The sequence below is a fragment of the Arachis ipaensis genome, chromosome B8, assembly GCF_059453495.1.
Source record: "Arachis ipaensis isolate K30076 ecotype BB chromosome B8, ASM5945349v1, whole genome shotgun sequence".
Lineage (NCBI taxonomy): Eukaryota > Viridiplantae > Streptophyta > Magnoliopsida > Fabales > Fabaceae > Arachis > Arachis ipaensis.
The window spans coordinates 133,692,025-133,711,854 of record NC_142443.1 but is presented as its reverse complement, the minus strand read 5'-3'; the positions used below and the strand labels follow the sequence as shown (position 1 = coordinate 133,711,854).

At 34.4% G+C, this 19,830-nt stretch overlaps 3 protein-coding genes across 6 annotated transcripts; 1 reads left to right on the top strand and 2 right to left on the bottom strand.

The window, feature by feature from the left end:
* Nucleotides 1-1,537: 1,537 nt before the first annotated feature.
* LOC107613416 (serine hydroxymethyltransferase, mitochondrial-like) lies at nucleotides 1,538-6,623 on the bottom strand. 4 transcript variants are annotated; one of them, XR_015896827.1, is made up of 6 exons: nucleotides 3,985-4,746; nucleotides 3,675-3,830; nucleotides 3,489-3,575; nucleotides 3,080-3,179; nucleotides 2,622-2,746; nucleotides 1,538-2,430 (listed from the first exon to the last, which is right to left on the bottom strand). XR_015896827.1 is itself a non-coding variant. In XM_088497476.1 (5 exons), the coding sequence occupies exons 2-5, from the start codon at nucleotides 3,710-3,712 to the stop codon at nucleotides 2,350-2,352; spliced, it is 288 nt and encodes a 95-aa protein (XP_088353602.1). In that variant the 5' UTR covers nucleotides 3,713-3,830; nucleotides 3,985-4,740; the 3' UTR covers nucleotides 1,538-2,349. The 4 variants fall into 4 exon arrangements, 3 of the variants coding, with proteins under 3 accessions (XP_088353602.1, XP_088353601.1, XP_088353603.1); XM_088497476.1 differs by lacking the exon at nucleotides 3,489-3,575 and having other exon boundaries at nucleotides 1,538-2,397; nucleotides 3,103-3,179; nucleotides 3,985-4,740; XM_088497475.1 differs by lacking the exons at nucleotides 3,489-3,575; nucleotides 3,675-3,830; nucleotides 3,985-4,746 and adding an exon at nucleotides 5,944-6,623 and having other exon boundaries at nucleotides 1,538-2,397; nucleotides 3,103-3,179.
* Nucleotides 5,191-5,595, top strand: LOC107613417 (uncharacterized). The gene has a single exon (XM_016315398.3). The coding sequence runs from the start codon at nucleotides 5,258-5,260 to the stop codon at nucleotides 5,456-5,458; it is 201 nt and encodes a 66-aa protein (XP_016170884.1). The 5' UTR covers nucleotides 5,191-5,257; the 3' UTR covers nucleotides 5,459-5,595.
* Nucleotides 6,624-7,128: 505 nt separating the features above from the next.
* Nucleotides 7,129-9,621, bottom strand: LOC107613415 (Peptidyl-tRNA hydrolase II (PTH2) family protein). The gene is made up of 2 exons (XM_016315394.3): nucleotides 9,138-9,621; nucleotides 7,129-7,441 (listed from the first exon to the last, which is right to left on the bottom strand). Exons 1-2 carry the CDS (start codon nucleotides 9,528-9,530, stop codon nucleotides 7,259-7,261), a joined length of 576 nt encoding a protein of 191 aa, XP_016170880.1. The 5' UTR covers nucleotides 9,531-9,621; the 3' UTR covers nucleotides 7,129-7,258.
* Nucleotides 9,622-19,830: the final 10,209 nt, after the last annotated feature.

Here is a 19,830-nt window from a genome sequence, read left to right as displayed (position 1 = left end):
CTTGCACACAAGATTAGTAAAGTGACAGAATATATTTGCGCAAAGAATTATTTAAAACCCATTAGTCTAATAATACTCAAGTGAATGAACGGATTTACATTTAGCCATTTAGGTGAAAATACCTCATAAATAACGAAAATCAGTTATTAAATTAACTATTATATATTTGTGAATATTTATACATATTATTTTATATTTTTTTCAACAAAATAATTAATCCATATAATATAGTTAAAATTTACGACGACCTTATGTATACTACCAAAATCATTCACCAGTTAAAATTTAAGAGAAAAACTATTGTATCTCTATTATAGCGTCTAATAAATTCAGTCATCTTGATTCTTATCTTTTCTTCTTTTGCCTATTTTTATCCTTTTAATTCGTTTTTTAATTTATTTTTTATTCTTGCATCTTGTTGTGATATGGGTGTTCCTTGCCACCAAATTAGTGTGTTTATATGTATACTTTTGTTAGAAAACTAACTTCTTTTAGCTAAAAATTAATCATAAAAATAAAAAAGAAAGATAAATTAAAAAAAAATATTAGTTAATTATTAATTCAAAAAAGTTAATTCTCAACCTTTTTATGATTAGTAAATAAAAAAAATCGGAATCTTATTAAAAATTGCATCTCATTCCATCCTCACCTAAAAGTTTATAAAACTAAAATACAAAACGCTTTAGAAAAAGAAAAATATAGGGAATTGATGCTCATTACGCATTTACGCGACCATAGCACATCTCACACTACAATACAAATTTTAATTCGCCATTTTCATTAAATTAAAGCCTTATTTCCTTAACACCTAAGAAATTCTAAGTGAATACTTGGAAGTTGGAAGTGCAATTGCATTTAGATTTAAAAGTTTCCTTGAAAAAGCAACTAGCCGCACTAGCAAATAGCAACAGCAAAAGTAGCATGTTTATTCTCCTTTACGACTTATTATTTTTTTTTTTGGATGTAGTAAATTATAAACAGTTATTACATGTTAATAGAAACTGCTAGAAAAAATTGAATTGGAAAATATTAACTAATACAACATGAAATGTTTTTTTTTTAAATAGATATTGTTAAACAAAATTCTTAACAATAGAATTAAAAGGCATTTCGTGCTTAGTGTAAATTAAATAAAAAAATGAATGAGAAAGAAATTTAAGAGAATTAGATATTTTTCAATTGAATGATTTTTATGCTAGTATGAGTTTTCACTAGGGGTGTGCATGGGCCGGGTGAAACCGGGTTTGATGTGACCCAGATCCGGCCCAAAATATATACCGAGCCTATTTGTTAGACCCGAACCCGACCCTAAACCCGATGAAACCTATACACTTTCGGGCCACGATTATACCGGGTAAAAACCGGGTGAAAACCGGGCCGTTAACATTATATTACCTTGATACCTTCTTGATATTATCCAAATTTCCAAGACTCCAACTATTATTTGACATGGTAAAATTCACTTAGAAAAATATAATAAGAACTAACTCTTCTCTAAAATTAAAGTATAACCATAATCAATACTAATATTGCCTAATAACACCAAATATTTAAATCAATACAAATAACACAAGATTATGCATTAGTCTAAAGTCTTATGCATTTTAAACATAAAACATTAACTTATAGTCTTATATATAATGACTAATAACACAAAATATTAAGGTTTATAATACTTAAATTTCACATAATAATAGCCATCATCCATCACTAATAACACAAAATATTAATTGTGTATGATGACCGGACCACCGGGCCGATTTCGGGTGACCCGAGTTATGGCCCGGACCCGACCCGAAATAATGACCGGGTCTACTTTTGAGACCCATACCCGGCCCTAGACCCGATGAAATCACATCAAATTAGTCCCTAAAGTGTTCGGGACCGGGCCGGGTCTTCGGGCCGGACCGGGCCATGCACACCCCTAGTTTTCACACCTGCAGAGTTAAGTCCCACTTTGGTCCTTAAGATTGGCGAGTTGCACTGAATTAGTCATCAAGATTCCAATTGCACTAAATTAATCCACCAGATTTGAAAAAATGCACCACGTTAGTCCTTCTTCCAATTTCCGTCACCGGAGCACTGACGCCATCAGTGATGTGGCCAGTTCTTGCCACACTGGACCCAGCAATGGTTAGATGACATGGCAATAAATTTGATTAGCTCCAATTTAGTCATTGTCTCCTTTTATAACCAAGATTTCTGCCCTAACTTCTTCCTCTTCTTCTTCTACCCACTTTTCCTGGTTTTTCGTCTTCTTCCTCACTGTGCAGCTTTTTGGGTTTAGGATCATGAGTGCAAGTGGGAGTCAGAGTTTCCTGCGGTCAAACAGAAGGATCTCCAGAGGAACTAGTAGAGCATCGAGTATTCTAGAGTGGTATGGGTGTGGCTGCCGCCCTGTTCTCCGGTGGTCCACAATAGAGGTTAATCCTAACAAAGTCTCAACTAATAAGAATTATACATAAATAGATATGTAATAAAAGCATTAAATTTTTATGAATAACTACAAAGTGATTTCTATCTAATACTTGAAGAAATTGCCAAAAGAAATTACCAATAACCCATGAACTTGATAGATTTCATTATCAAAGAAAATGGTGGATGATGAAAATTGAAAATACCTGGTATCCATAAGAAAGATGTCTACCATGAGGAAGATCAAGTGCCATGATTCTGTCATGAGGTTTTAGCAATGCAGTATAAACTTGAAAATTTGAAGGAGACCCAGATAGAGGCTGAACGTTCACTGCAGTTTATGGATAATAACATATGAGAAAAATTGACACCTAAATATTTTAAAAGAATCTACTGAATATAAAAAAAGCTCATGAGCATTCATTTTGAAATTTAATCAGCAAAAAGTCTACAAGAAAATTCAATCTAAATGCTACTTCTGAATTCTGAACAAAAACTCGTGTGCCTCAAGTAGTAGAAGAAGAAAGGGGAAAAAAATAAAAAAAAAGGTAATCACAAAGAATAGATCATGTCCACCTGCAAGCTTAGAAGAATTAGAACAATAGGCCAATGACCAACAAGATGAAATAATGTGCAATCAATAAAGCCAAATAAAAGGGTATACCAATATAATTATTGTGCAGTTACCTCCCCATTTAGCTGGATCCAACCTAAATGCCTCGAGGGCACGCTTCTGACATAGTCTTTCTGCCATATCAATGTACCTTGAGGAAGAAAGGCAACAATTTTTTAATTGGACTAGAAGCAGGAATCCAATAATAAAATTCAAAATGCTACCCACTGTATATTATTGTGTTTGTTGAATTATCGAGAGGTGAACGAACACAAAGAAGAAAAGTGAGTTTCGATCCTTATATAATATTCTCCCTAGGTGCGGTAATTTTGAACAGAACCACGATTAAAACAGAAATAATTTTGTTGTTCCATGGTCTCTGCAATCACATTGCACGCAACAATTGTAGCTGCATAAATGAAGAGTCTCATGACCAATAACATGTATGTAAATAAATTACCTTCCATTGCCTAGCTTTTTCGAGCTTAATTATATCAGCAATCTAAGGATCAACAACCTCAAGTGGGGCATTCAATTGGTTTGGCCACTGAAAATCCCAACAATTTGAAATCGAAACCATCACACTACAACTACAATTAACCTTCTTTTTTTCCTATAGTAGAGATGAATTAAAGTGATATCTTACTGTAACTCTTGGTCTCTCTTTGTCGTAGACAGCTTCATTAGGATTTGTTAGTTCTGTGATGTTGGGTGGTGAAGTGTTATCAGCCAGGGTAGCGGGCTTATTGTCTTTGATGGGTGTTGATTCTTCCACCATTGGGACAGAGCATAAAAAGAAACCCTAAACACAGTCCCACAAAACATCAAAACAAAATCCTAACACAAAATTAGCTTTAAAACTTGTGAACTGACAATATACAAAACACTTAACCATGATCAACACACCTCACAACATTCCATTAAATTTGAAAAAAAAAAAATTCATCCTCACTAACCTCAGTGATAACACAGAAGATCCCTGTAGTGACAAACGTACTCTTCCGACAACTGCACAGCAAACGTCGTGTTCCAATGGTCTCGAAAAATTCTATTGCAGCCACCTGTTGCTACTTTGGGTGACTCATGGAAGAGAAACCTTTTTTTCTCTGCACTGATGGAGAAGTAGAAGACGAAGAGTAGAAACAAAAAAAGGGTACCTAACATTTTATTTCTTATCACATACAAACGACGTTGTTCAAAGGGGTGTTTAGCGCCAAATTAGAAACGACCTCGTCTCATTCTGTCCAGAGTGGCAAGAACTGGCTACGTCACTGACGGCGTCAGTGCTCCAGTGACAGAAATTGGAAGAAGAATTAACGTGGTACATTTTTTTAAATCTGAGGAACTAATTTAGTGCAATTGAAATCTCAAAGACTAATTCAGTACAACTCGCTAATTTCAGGGACCAAAATGAAAAATCATTATCCTGTGTCTAGGTTAGTCTGCTTTTTACATATGACAAAAAGATTTCTCAAATATTACAAGAGGCAAAAGAGAAAAAAAAAAACATCTACAAAAAGTCTAAAACCATATTCTCATATCACATTTTATTTTGAGACATCATATCAAATTTACATTCATATTAAATACCAAAAAAAAAAAAAAATAGATTCATACTTTTTAGCCTGTTTTGACATGTATTAATTTATTTATTGTGACTATGGATTTGTTTGAAAAATTTTAAAAGTTATTTTTTAAAATTTTTTATTTATAAAAAATAATAGTATTAATATTTGGTGTAATTTTTAAAATTAAATTGTAATTTTTTAAAAAATTATTTAAATATTTATAAAAAATTAAAAAATGACTTTTTTTATAATAAAAAATTTTTTATTATATTTTTTTAAAATAAATATTTTTTAAACTAAAAAATCAAAAATAAAATAATTTATTTATAAATTATTTTTAATATAAATATTTATTATTTAAATTATTTTTTTAAAAAAGCTTAATTAAATTATTTATTCAACTCGGATCTAAGAACAATTTTTTTTGCCGTCGACTTTATTGGTAGCAAGATCAGATAAAGATAAATAGTAAAGATAAAGATTGAAAAAAAAAATATTGACAAATGGAGAAAATATTAAATAAATAATTTACCCAGCTTTACTTATGAGGGATGGTGACGTAAGTGTGGCGGTGAAGAAAATGAAATGAAATGAAAGAAGACAACAATTATAGTTGAATTTTTGGTTGAGAGAGAGAGAGAGAGGAGAGAGAGAGAGAGAGATGTGTATAGTGTTTGTGTGCGATGAAGATGAGAGAGTGGTGTCAAGGCACCCGGCAGCAGGGTCATGCCCTTACTGTGGAGGGATGATTCAAGCTATGGACGTTGAAAGCCAGTGGAGGTTTTGTTTTGTGCCGTTTTATCTCAAGACTAAGACAAGGTATTATTGTACTCTCTGCACCAGACGCCTTGTTCTTCAGTAGTATTAACTAATTCTGCTATCATATATACAAGGAAAAAGTTGATCGTCTCTTTTCTTTTTCTTTTAGCCCGTTGATTTTCATGTAGTTGTAATTAATCCCCTTTGTATGTTATCCGTTTAAGGAATCAGTGTTTCAAACTGATGGACTCTTTACAGAACTACAGTTAAAAAATGACAATAGTAAAAACAAATGGTACACTGAATTTAAATGTTGATCATTGCATAAACATATGGTTATAGTATACGATGGACATGCCCCGGGTAACTTGATTATATTCATCTTTTTGTTAATAAACATGCTCGGCAATTTACGATTTAAAAAGAACAGTTTAAGTAGTATTTTAATAACTGCAACTGAGTTTTCACTTTAAAAAAAATCATATTAGGGTTTTCTAATTGTGTTGAGAATTGAGCTAAATTACAGAAACCGTAATTCGATTGTAAAGTATGAGAACAAACTAAATGAGTGAAGCTTAAAGAAACTACCGGAGCGGTGGTGGATGAGTGACGAATTTGCCCATTTTTCTCTGCCTCAAACTTTTTATCAAACACACTCTCATACTGTCGTACAAACATCTTCAGCCATCTTTATTCTTTGATTTCTTCATGTACCCATTTCCATATGTTCCCATATTATTTCTCTAGCCACCCATTCACACAGGGCGGAACTAGAAATTTTTTTAGGAGGGGTCAACATAAAAAATATAAATTAAAAAAAAAATTAAAAAATTAAAAGAAGACTAAACTAAAAAATTAGAAACTTATATATACAACTTATTAATTTGGAGGGCCATTTTCCCTCTTCTTTATAACGTGGCTCCGCCACTGATTCACACACCAAATGATTGATGAAATGACGTTTAGATATTTGTGTCGAATTATTCAACGAGAAAAGACGAAATGAGATGCGAGTGGGGATTTCTTCAACCTTATCTTGCATACTTTCATTCGTGTACTCTCAAGACTATCGTGTGAAGGAAACCAATACAAGTGGATATAATCACAGAAAATGTAGGTTGCCACAAATTTGCAAAAGATTTATGTGGAGTTGGATCTAAACTTGCCCATCATGCAACAAGTTTAGATTCGTGCAAAACTTGTCGTATCCCACATTATTGTGTTTGGAAGGGTGATAGAAACTAAAAGACATATTAAATTAAATTTTTATATTGTATTTAGTATAAAATATATTAAAAAAATCTGTTTTAGTATTATATTAAATTTAAGATAAATATGTAGATTTAAAATTTAAAAAATTAAATGAATATATTTTTTTAAAAAAATATTATTAAAATTTCAATCTCTATCTCTAGAATTTTAATATCGTGTGTCTTCACTTTTTAGAAATATTGAAGGGACTGAAATTTTGAATCCTAGAACTGAAATTTTAGTTCTAATTTCTTACTACCAAACACAATCCTGAGTCTCGGTCGGTCGCAGTCTTTGAGAACAAACACTACCTAAGTGTGCTGGCCATCTCTATTAACTATCTGCTTTCTTATCAAATTTAACCATGCAATATTAATTACCCACATTCATCATATCAAAACCACTCTGGACTTTCCATAACTTTTGCAAGCAATATTTAAGAGTTAGAAAGCTTAAATATAAAAACTTTCAATACCTTGGTTGTATAATGATGGTACAAGAATAGTTGTTCATCTGGCATTATTTTGTTGAAAATATGAGTGCATTTTTTTATCTTTCTACCATTACCAAATAAGTATACCAAAACATCGTTCTCTTTTTCCATCAAAATCCCAAATGAGAAACATACAAAAGGTTATATTCAAACATGAAATCACTTACAGAGCTTTAACTTCTTAAAATATGAAGATAGAACTGATTTAGGGTATGGTTTTGTGGCAAGGCATGTAGGTATGTTTTCAGGTTGTTCAATCCACATTTTGTGAATGATTCCACCAGATGTGAGCTTCTCAGACAAGTTCTTAATCTGTGCTTCTCCCTTTACTTCAAGTGTGACCTACACAATTGATGTTCAGTAGCCAGATTAATAACTTAATATGAATTAGATCTATGTAGATGCAACTTTATAGATAAGTGGCTAACTCTAATACAATGAAGCTAGCTAGTATCAAATAACAAATCATGAAGCACAATATATACACTACATTAACTGACTCCTCAGTCCTGAACATACGATGTTGACAGATGAAGTATACAAAATATAATAGAATAGGGGATTTGCTTTGCAAATTAACACTTGTGTGATGTTTCTTGTCATATTTCTCCTTTCAACTTTGCAGTCACACTTAGTGAGTGTTCAGAACACAATGGAATTGGAATTGGTTTGATTTCAAAATCAAATTCTTTGTTTAAAATGGATTGAAAAAATAATTGAATTGATATCGTAAATCCGTGGATTTACATTATAACCAAACTCAATTCCCTTCATTTTTTTTAATAGAAATTTGGTCGAAATCAAAGCTGTTGCAAAGACTCTGACCACAACTTCACAATAACCTTCTCACGGATGTTTCGGAGGACAGGAAGGAGGAACCAGAAAAGAAAGCAGAGGAAGGTGGCCGTAGTTGTGGATAGCATGTGGTAGCGCTTGGATGAGGGTGGGAGAACAGTGGAGATCGTGGTGGTTGGTGGCTCGTGGTGAAGACAAAGGACAGTGTAGACGACATAGACATTACAGGGGACAAAGAAGAGTGTTGTCCAAGGAGAAAATGAGATTTTTATGAGTTGCGCAACGCTGTTGGATAGACAAACAACGCACCCTCATATTGATGGACCTAAGATAATATAGTGTATCAAACACCAAGTTATAAAACAGTGCCTTCTATTAGATTATATTACATATCATATTTTCCCATCATAAGAGCCTGCAATAGCATCTAACAAAAATTTTGCTATTTAGGAAGTTGTCAACACACTCTTAGCTACTTCAATACCCTCAATCATCATGTAGCAAATCGATTCTCAATAGTCAGCAAGGATAAGAAATCTTGTATTTTCAGAATTTACTGCATCTTCTTTTAGCTACCATTATGTGCTAACGATGGCAACATATGTAGATATGAGGTGTAATTCACAGATTTGGAAATTAAGAGATTAGTGCCTCACTTTCCTACTTTACAATTATCCTTTTTTAATTTTCCACAACCAAGTATCCGCCATTGAGTACAGTAACCAATCTCTCATTGGCCTATAGGCATCTCACTGGGGGAAAAACTGACCTGGAATTTTGAAAACTTTCTATTCATCAAACACAAACATGTCAACCTTGCAAAACACCTTTCTATAAGCAATAATAAACCCACCAACATTTGGAACTCCACATTGTCCAAGTTCATCAAAAACACAAATACAAAGCTCACAATATGTAACATCCCAGCAATGCTGCTTTAATTTTAAATTTCAAAATGGGAATTATGTAACTAACAATAACAAGCGCTTCCTTAAATGCTCCTCACTAAGTAAGGATTAGTAAGGAATGGTGCACTCCTTGTTAATTAAACAAATCCTAGCTATCTATTGTTTATATTTTATGTCAATGGTTTAGATTTAGAGTTTAAGGATTAGAATTTAAAGTTTAGGATAATTTGATAAATTAACATTATGAATCAGCAACAAAATAAGGGGTAAAAAAACACGCACACATTTCATTCACTAAATTAAAAAAATAAAACAAAAAAGAGAAAAGGCATTACCTTGTGCATGGAATCGATTTTCTCGGGGCTGCAATAATCGATAGTTAAAGGATCGTCTTTGTTGGACCAAACGGCGGAAACAGAAGCATGGCAACCCTGCGTCACCACACTACCAAGCGGCCACGTGTCGATCAGGTCTCGCCGGAGCACCACGTACTGCACCACCACGTCAGCGTTTTCCGACGGCGATTCGGTCTGATTCGCGATGGTTTGGGAATCGGCGAGGGGTTGACTCATTGAGTTGGAGCTTAGTAGAGTGGGGCGAGTGGAGAGCGTGGGCGCGTGTAAATGCGGAACCCTAATAGCCGTGGAAGTTGAGATTGAAGAAGCGATTTGTGAAGCTGATGGTGTGAGGAGGAAACGAAACATAGGGAATGAGATTGTGAAAGCCATTGATATTTGAAGAGAATAGATTCAATTCATAACTTATTCAAACAATGAAGAATTGACTAATTACACAATAATGAAACTTAATTAGAGGGAAAAAAAAAAAAAAAAGGAGACAGTAGCACGCACCTTGCAGCTACGATTCTGCGAGCCTGCGAGGTATGCAAAAGAGGGAGATGGTATTTTTTATGCTTGAATGGGGAAATGATTTTAGTTGGGGTTTTACTGTTTTATTTTTATTATTTTAAATCCAAATCATACAACAAATTTGGTTTAGTTACAAGGGAAAAAAGTTGGTTTTTATTTAAGTGAGAGTGTTACCCTGTTAGAAGGACGGAGGAACAAGGTATTTTAGGACTGGATTTAGATTGGGAAGGTATGCCTAAGAGAGGGAAAAAAGGGGTACCTTATACTTGGATTTGGGAAGGATTTTTGGGTTTGGTTTTATTGTACTTACTGATAATCTTTTGCCAAAGATTCTCTTTGCTTAAGTGTAATAATAATACTTTAGAAATTAGAACGGATATGTCTAAAGTCAATTCAAGTATTTTCTGTTTTTTTAGTATTTTTTGTTTTTTTATTCATTATGTAATTGGAATCATTGGATTAAATTTATGAAAAATTTAATGGTCAAAATCAAATCACTGTAGAATTTGATATGCAGATTTTTCACAGACTTTTTAATTGTTGCTTAATATCTAATTTTTTATAGTAAAATATATATATATATATATATATATATTTTGTAGATATCAGTTTAACATGCATTAAAGTCTTTTACTTTGTCTTTGACCAAAAAACAAACTTTTTTGTAAAGACAAACTCATAAATTAAAATTAGTCTGATTTGCAAATTGAATGTTTTAAATGTAAAGAAACTTTTATTAAATATGAAACTGCTACAAAAGAATATAAAGGCATTTAAAAATGAAACCTAAGATGTAAAAAAAAAAAAATCAAATTTGCAAGAAAAAAAAAATTGCATGAATGTAAAGTACAGAATTTATAAAGAAATATAAAGATATTAAAAAAAAATTACAGAAATTAACTCAGGACGAAAATCTTAAAAAATAACTAGAGATGTGAAATTTGTGAGACCGTCTCAGAAAAGAAATTTCAACCCCTGTTCATTGGCATCCCGTCAATTTATAGACCAACACTTCCAATCGTCTAGTGACACGTCATTTATTTCAAAGAACTTGTCAAGTAATTGTTCGCGGCTAATTCACGACTGATTTGTCCTTCGATTTTCTATCTTCTACAACTTGTTTCAACACTTTTCAAATGATAAACAACTTTGTTTTGTCGATTACTAAACTCACATAAGTCGAATAACAAGTTCTTAAAAATTAAGCCAAAAAATAGTATCAAATACGAATGGCAATTTTCTCCAATAGGATAGATATCCATAAGATAACCTGTTGGAGACAGGTTCAAGGGACATTTTCTCTCTGCAGAAGTGAGAGACGGGTATCCATATAATAAATGAGAATCTATCGATATTTGTTTAATACACATAATTATGAAATTACAAAAAATCCCCCATATATATACACACACACTCACACTTTGTTCCACCTTTTCTGTCAGTCTCGTTGCCTCACTATCGCCACCTTCATCACTCACTCTCCCAGACTCACTGGCGAGTTCCTCTTTCTCGTGAGCTTGTGTCTCCTTCCCCTGTTCCCCATTTGTTCATACTTGAGTAGATCGTTCGCCCACTTTGAGTTCCCTTATCGCCGTTGTGAGCCGCCTCATAACCATATCTAGAAGCCTTGTCGCCTCCAGCACGTCACCATTCTCGTCGGCGCCATTCTACGATTCTACTTGGCCTCTATCTCGCCTCCTCGACCTCAAGTCCTCGTTGCAAATGTGAAGGAACCCAAGTGAATTGAGAATGGGGGTTGAATTAAATAATCACTTTTAATGTTAAAGACAAATTATGCAGAAATCTGATTTTAGGAGATAAAATGAGTTTTTGTCTCGTGCTTAACAGAACAAAATATGAAAAAAGTTGAAAGAAAGAAGAATGAGATCACGATATATCCTGATTCGACCACAGAGTGCAATGTAATCTTGTCCAATCTCTACTACAACAATGGTGAAATTACACTATGATCAAATTGAATTACAACCACTAATACTAAGAGACTTACTCTTGTAAGAACTCTAAAACAATCTCAAGCTTAGTCACTCACCTAGGTACTAACCCAACCTAGTTAAGGAGAACCAAGTGCACTTAATCCTAGTACACTTCTTTCGAAATCAGACCTTCAAACAAAATTGAATTGGCTTTTGTATTCTCACTTTTCTTTGCCTTTTGTATCACTCAATGAAATGCTTAATTCTAGACAAAGATAAAAACAAGAACACATGTAAGAAGAGGAATGATGACCAAGTGTATCAGATCAGATGTAATTCTCAAGCCTCGCTGTTCCTTGCATCCAATCTCCTATTTTATAGCTTGATGAGCTTCCTTCATGTAGAAGATCCAGCCAACCAAAACCCAACCAACAGCAGTTTAATCTATACTTTATTTTCTCCCTCTTTGTCATCAAGGAAGGAGACCAAAGGATCCTGCAACAGTAAAAATTCTAAGCAGAAAACAAAAGAAAGTGGACATAAGTCAATATAGTTATCCCAAATAAACAGAAAGAAAATCTCATAAAAGGTAAACAGCAGCAACAATGAGATATCCACTAGGCATCAGACTCGGATCCCCATCTGAACCTCCCACTTCCTCTTCTTTGACCGTCGAAAAGTAAGAAAAGTCCTTGGGCTCCTTGAAATATTGTTCCACGATGTCAATACATTGCTTTGACTTTCGAATCTCCAACTCTAGATCAGCTTCAACTCATGCGTTGCATCTTAGTGTGTGTGAGCATCAAGTCTATGAGGGTAGAAACCTCATGGAGCACATCTTTTATAATGCTAGAGAGGATTTTAATCTTGTTTTCTGGGGTCCTCCTTTTCGGATCTGTGAGAGAGTCTGGTATCTATAAATCTTTCGGAAGTTCAGTGGGTTGACCTCCAATGTTTCTTTTTATGCCACCACCTCCTTTCAAGAATGAATTATGGACTTCCATATTTTCAGCAGATAAATCAACATCATGAAATGCAAATTTTTTTGAAAGAAACAAACCATATGGTAAGCCAGCATTCTTCTCACTCTTTACACACTCATACATATGTCTCGTCATGAGATATGCAAAGGAGATTGAAATCCCTTGGATGAATGCATACATGACCAGAGTGTCACACAAGGTTATCCAATGAAAAGACCCACTTTGAGGAAGTATGAAATGTGTGACAATGCGATGAAGCTGTGCATTGATGGGGCCAAGGGCTTGGTGTGTAGGAGTGAGGCCAAAGCAAAGGGAAACTTGGTTACAAATAATGTGGAGGGTAATGGTGAGGCTAACGTTCAAATCAGAATTCCATTTTCCAGAGTTTGAATAACCCAGAGCTTCCCCAATGCGATGTTTATCTAAAATAATTACTTGACCTTTGACATATGAAACAATTCGAGCATCTTGGTAAGTCATATTTGCATAAAATTGCCTTACTAAGTCAGGGTATACATTGTCATAAATTTCAAATAGAGGTATCCATCCTTGGCATTCAAAAATATGAACGAAATGCAAGCCTTCTTCAGCCAAAGATTCAAGAGAAATTAGTTTGGGGGAGACCATGGGTCGAGCAACAATGTTATTTTGAAAAAAAAATACTAGTTTGTCACATTAAAAACTTGTTGGAATCAAAGTTTACTTTTGGAAGCTTGGTAAACTTGGAATTGAAAGAATTTGGGCCATGTAGTTCAAGTTCAGAGACGGGATAAAGAGATAAACGAGAGTCCATACCACGAGATTTGGTTAGAGGATGGGTTTCCTCTTCCTTAACCAATGGTCTCTTCCCAGCAAAGAACTAGGGCACGATGCTCTCGGTTCAGATGTGGCAGCAACGGAACAACGAGAGAAAATTTTGGATGCATTTGGAGGTTGAGAAGCGGGTAGAGGAGATGAAGGGGGTATTTTTTTTATAGCAACGGGAGAAGATGGAGCTCGAGATGTTTGGGGTTTTGGATGAGAGTGATAACTTCCTCTTCTAGTGATGATCTTTTTCCTTCGCATTGTGACACAGCACAAGATATAGTAAAGAGTGAGAGAGAAGAAGCAGTTTTAATGCTGAAGAGAGCATATATGAAAAGACATAAGGAGGTAAAAGTTATAACTTATGCAATAAATTCAAACAGAAATTATTTTCTTAATGGATAGAAAAATGGCGATATGCAGCTTAATGGGTGCATGGCGTGTAATCCTGAGATGTGGATCTGCCACAGTCAGAAACCAAAAAACGCAGGTTGCGTTTGTCAGTGTCGGACAGTCAAGTTTGGCAACCTGTCGTAGCTCCCTGCATGGAGACAAACACCTGCGCTGTGTGTTGACCGCTTGGAACTCAACAAACGCAGGTTGCGATTGTCAGTGGGCAAACATTAATCGCAGGATGCGATTGTCAGGAAGCTATGTTGCATGCATGACACGTTTCGAATGGGGATGTTGAGGGTGCACTTATAAAGAAAAACGCAGGAGGAGAGGCAACAAAGAGGGACAAAAAAAAAGGTGAGGTGGGTTCCATTGTGCGGGAAAGAGGGGAGGCTAGTGCGCTGAGTAGTCGGAGAAAGTGGAGGAAGTAGAAGAAGAGTAGAAGATTTAGGAATTTAGTTAGTTCATAAAAAAAAAAATGGTTCGCAATTTTACGTTATCTGAAGAACATATTATTGAGCATTTGGATCATCCTCAATTAGTAAGTTTTTTTTTTAATTTATGATAAATAAATATATATATTTTTATTTTATTTGATTTTATTTGGACTGTTTTATTGTTATTTTTATTATTATTATCGGTATTATTATTACTACTGATGCAATATTATTATTATTATTATTATTATTATTATTGTTATTATTATTAATGTTATTACTATTATTATTTGTATTAGTAGTAGTAATAATAATAATAATAGTAGTTATTATGATTATTGTTATTATTATCATTATTATTATTATTATTATTATTATTATTATTATTATTATTATTATTATTATTATTATTATTATTATTATTATTATTAGTAGTAGTAGTAGTAGTAGTAGTAGTAGTAGTAGTAGTAGTAGTAGTAGCCCTAACATCATTATTATTATTATTATTATTATTATTATTATTATTATTATTATTATTATTATTATTATTATTATTATTATTATTATTATTGTTATTGTTGTTGTTGTTGTTGTTGTTGTTGTTGTTGTTGTTGTTGTTGTTGTTGTTGTTAATTTGAATAAATATTATCTTTTATTTTGCAGGCGACCAGAAATTTGTTGTCTAGAAAGCTTGATCCGCCAGATATCTTTAATGAGAGAGCTACGGCGGCACTAGCATTAACTGGGTTTTAACACGTTTCGCGAATAGGCGAAATAAGAGGTCATTCTGTACTCTTGAGTGCCTTGGTGGAACGATGGCAGCCAGAAACCCACACGTTCCACCTTCCAGTGGATGAGGTAACGGTGACGTTGGAGGACGTGATACATATACTTGGCCTCCAGGTTAACGGAGAACCCGTCACGGGTAGATCGGATAGCAGTTACCAGTTTTTAGTGGATAACTACATTGCTTGTTTTGGTCGGCAGCCGGGTCCGGACGATCACGTGTTGGGCAAGGTAAATCTTACATGGGTCCGGCGGTGCAGAGACATCGAACCGTATGACACGCAGGAGTCTATTGAGCGGTACGTTAGGGCTCACATTTTCTGCGTGCTTGGTACAGTGGTGTTTCCAGATAAGTCTACTACATCTTTGAACTCGAAGCTTTTGCCTTTACTTTAAGATTTTCATCGGATTTCGGAATACAGTTGGGGGGCAGCTAGTCTGGCACATCTGTACAGATCGTTGTGTCGTACATCACGGTACAACTATAAAGAAATGGATGGGCCACTCATTCTGCTTTTTGTTTGGGCGTGGGAGCGTATGCCGTTCATGGCCCCTATACCGCGAAATGAGCACCTCGATGTTGGTGTTCTACTTGCACAACGGTATTGTATTTTACTATTATTATTATTGTTGTTGTTGTTGTTGTTGTTGTTGCGTTCGTCCTACTCGTGCTTAGGTGGAGTCATTGGCGCCGGCATACAAGATATACACGGAGGTCTACAGCGCAGTTTAGGCAAGGTTTCGATGACATGGGAGTCAATGATGTAAGTTTTAACTATTTATGTTACCGTGCTTATTTAGAATAATAATGTTACTAATAGGTCTCGTGGTAACTGATGTGCAGTTTACATGGCGGCCGTATGTCGGAGTTGATGTTCCACAAGATCTCGGCCCAAATTTGTTTATGTGCTCTACAAAGTCGCCGTTAGTGTCGTTCGAATGTATAGAGTGGCACCCAACAGATCGAGTTCGAGGCCGCTTCATTCTGCATCACCGGATTGCCTGCCAAGTCTCCGTCATCGTTTTCGTCATCGACTTCATATTTGGCTTCAAACTCCTCTTCACTATCGTTGTTATCTTCTTCCCAATCTAGGTCCCCGCACTCATCGACATCGACCTCCTCACCGGCCACGTCCAGGCTCGAATGCTGTTCGAACTCAACGTACAGCTCTATTATCGGCATGTGAAATCGGATTTGTTGATAAATACAGAACATCTGCTGCATGCTGGCGTCATCCGTGATGGGCATTATTTGAAACTGTATCAGCCCACCAAATACTTGTACAGGATTCCTGTATAAAATATTACTCACCCTTTTCGAAATGTGATTTTGTATGTTATCACAAAGACCATTTTGCAACTCTACAAAACTCATCGTGCACGGTATAGCAAATGACAACAGACATTGACAAACAAAATTCACTCCTTCGTGTGTGTTCGGTATAATATCACCGTTATAATACACTCGCAAATTTGCAATACCTTCCATAACTCGATTTTTTTTACACCAAAAAAATTCAGAACTGTTACATATATGAAAGAAAGAAGAAAAGGAAGAGTAGAAGTGGAATGAAGTATTTTGAATGAATCTTGCTTCGTATTTATAGGCTGGGTTCCTGCTTAAAATATTTTTTTTAACAAACGCAGCCTGCGTTTTTGGCTTTTTAAAAAAATTTCTGACGCACAAAAAATGCAACTTGCGTTTTATTTGTTCGAAAAAAAAGACTGCCAAACTAAAAAAAACGCAAGCTGCGTTTTATTATTTCAAAAAAAAAACATACTGCCCTCATTAAACGCATGTTGCGTTTGGGCTCAATCAAAATTAAAAAAAAAATTTGAAAACCATTAAAACAATAAAACGCAACCTGCGTTTATCTAAATTGCTGAACCAAAAAAAAAAGAAAAAAAAAACAAATATAAAACGTAGCTTACATTTTTTCTCTGACACCATACCAGTAGAATTTCTTTCCACTCTTCCATTTCATTGCACATCACGTTTCTTGTTTCCATATAGGAAAAAATCAGCCAAATTCAAAACCTTGAGAATATGGAGGCTCATTTTTTTTTATATTGAAAACGTGTGTGTTATGCTTCGTTATGGACATTGTGGGTGCAATACAGGTATATGAGGTAGCTTTATTTCAATCTTAGAAGAGAGAAATCGTACCCTCTGATTTCTTTGTTATGAATTTATGGAGTTACAAATTGGACTGTCCGATTTGTAAGAAGGGAAAATTTTGAATTTTGGACATTGAAATTGGACCGTCTGATTTCAGTATAATTAATTTTTTTTATTTCGCGAAATGCAAAATCGGACCGTCCGATTTTAGTATAATATAAAATATTTCAACGGACAAATAGAAATTGGGTGGTACGATTCCTTTTGTTTATAAGTGTATGTATGTATATATATATATATATATATATGTGTGTGTGTGTGTGTGTGTGTGTGTGTGTGCGCCATCCGAGTTTCTAAATCTCTTCTTTTCTTTCGAGTTGTTCTTCTTCTTCCTGGAGTTGTTCTTCTTCTTCTTTGAGGTGTATTTTCATTGTTTCAGTTAAGTGTTAAAAAATTGAGAGTGAAGTTTATAGTAATGTGAGTGAGAAATATGGATGATAGAGTCATCTTAAAAATATATTATTTTGGTCAGATTTTGTTACAAACATTTGAAGGAGTGAAATTTGTCTGTGAAAATCCATTAGATATTGTTATTCCATTCATAATCTCATTCGAGGAACTAAAAGGTGTGATTTGTGAGAAGATAGATTCTGAGGTGGCAAGAAAAATATCATGCATTTTATGCAGGTATCCTATACCGGTATTTGGCGGATTCGTTCAATTTCAAACTAGATATATAACTGATGAAGCGAGCATGCAAGAGATATTTTCGGTGTATATGGAAAGTCGCGCTCAGATGTCGTTCATTGAGTTGTATATTGAGTTTGAGCAATCTGAGGCCGACCAAAATATTGAACGGAAAGATTACAATAGTGACAGTGAAGAAGAGTTTGAAAGCAATTACGAAGTTGTTGGTCCAGAGGGAGACGAAGTTCAAGGTGATGGCACTTGGGAGGCAAATGTGATAGACGTGGCAAATGCATTGGTAAACGACCATCCATTTGAGGAACCATCTTTCATGCGAGCGTTGGATTTGGAAGCCATGCATGCTCCAGAGTTTCCTGAATATATGAATGCAGGTACGTGATATAAAATTGAGATAATTACTTGATGTAAAATTTATTTATGTTAATATAACTGTAGTGAGTAATGATTCTTTATATTAATATTAAACTATAAATTAACATGATAGATATCTATTTGAAGTATGAAAATTTATTTATGCTAGTATGAAATTTTTAATATGATTGAGTTACAAGTTATAGATAGATTTGACTTTTAATTTCAGTTATTAAATGTTTGTTTATAAAAATTATAAGGTATGACTATTTTTGTGGCAGAAATTCCTATTGTCGCAGATGGTGAATTTGTCGTGGGAAGTCAGAGTCGTAATGACCAGGTTCTCTACAGTGGTAGCAAATAACTTTGCTTTGGTCTCTTTTGAAATGCCTTGAAGATGATCCTTTTTCTTTGTATCTCATCATCCTTCTAGCGAAGAACACAAGCTCATCGTCACTGAAATCATCTTTTGTTTCTTCTTCTTTGGAGCAGATCTTTGATTTTAGCACCAGATCTTTTTTCTTTGGTTCATGGCGAATTGGTTTATATGCCAGCAGTTTTTTTTCTCATCTCGTCGTATGAGATTTTTTTAGATTGTTCCCTTCAGTGATAGCAATACTCTTGTTTTCCCATTCTTTGGTGAGACTTCTTAGTTCTTAGGATCTTTCTTACAAGCTCTTCTTCTGTGTGCTTTTTTTCTATAGCATCAAGATTATTGATGATTCTAAAGAATCTTTAAACATATCATCTATTCATTCACTTTCTTTCATGAGAAACATTTCATACTCCTTCATAAGCTTGTTGATACGAGTTTCTTGAATCTTTATCAGTTCTTTCGTGAGTGAGGAGTAGTTTATCCTATATTTCTTTTGTGGTTTTGTATCTTGAGACTTTTCTGAATTCTTCATAGCTAATTGCGCAATACATCAAATTGATGGCTTTGGCATTTAGCTCCATTTTCTTTTTGCCTTTATCGTTCCACTCAATATCTTCTTTTGGAACAACATCTCCTTCCTCATTGAGTTTGGTAGGAGTGTTTGGTCTATTGAGAATGAATTTCCAAATATTATAGTCAATGTATTGCACAAAAATTCTTATCCTTTCTTTCAAATAGGCATAGTTAGTAGCATTGAAGAATGGCGGCCTATTGTTGGATTGTCCTTCCATCATAGTATATGCAACAATATTGTTTTTCATGGATCATTAACTCCAAGCTATGAAGCTTGCCCCTTAAGCCTAAGCTCTGATGCCAATTGAAGGTTCTCAAGTGAATTGAGAAAAGGAAGGTTGAATCAAGGAACCACTTTGAATGTTAAAGATAAATTGTGCAGAAATATGATTTCAAGAGATAAAATGAGTTTTTGTCTCGTGCTTAACAGAAAAAAAATATGAAAAGAGTAGAAGGAAAAAAGAATGAGACCACAATATATCCTAATTCAGCCACAAAGTGCAATATGATTTACGTCCAATCTCCACCACAATAATGGTAATATTACACTATGATCAAATTGAATGACAACCACTAATACCAAGAGACTACTCTTGTAAGAACTCCTAAGCAATTTCAAGTTTAGTCACTCACCTAGGTGCTAACCCAACCTAGTTAAGTAGAACCAAGTGCACTTAATCCTATGAGCTAGGACA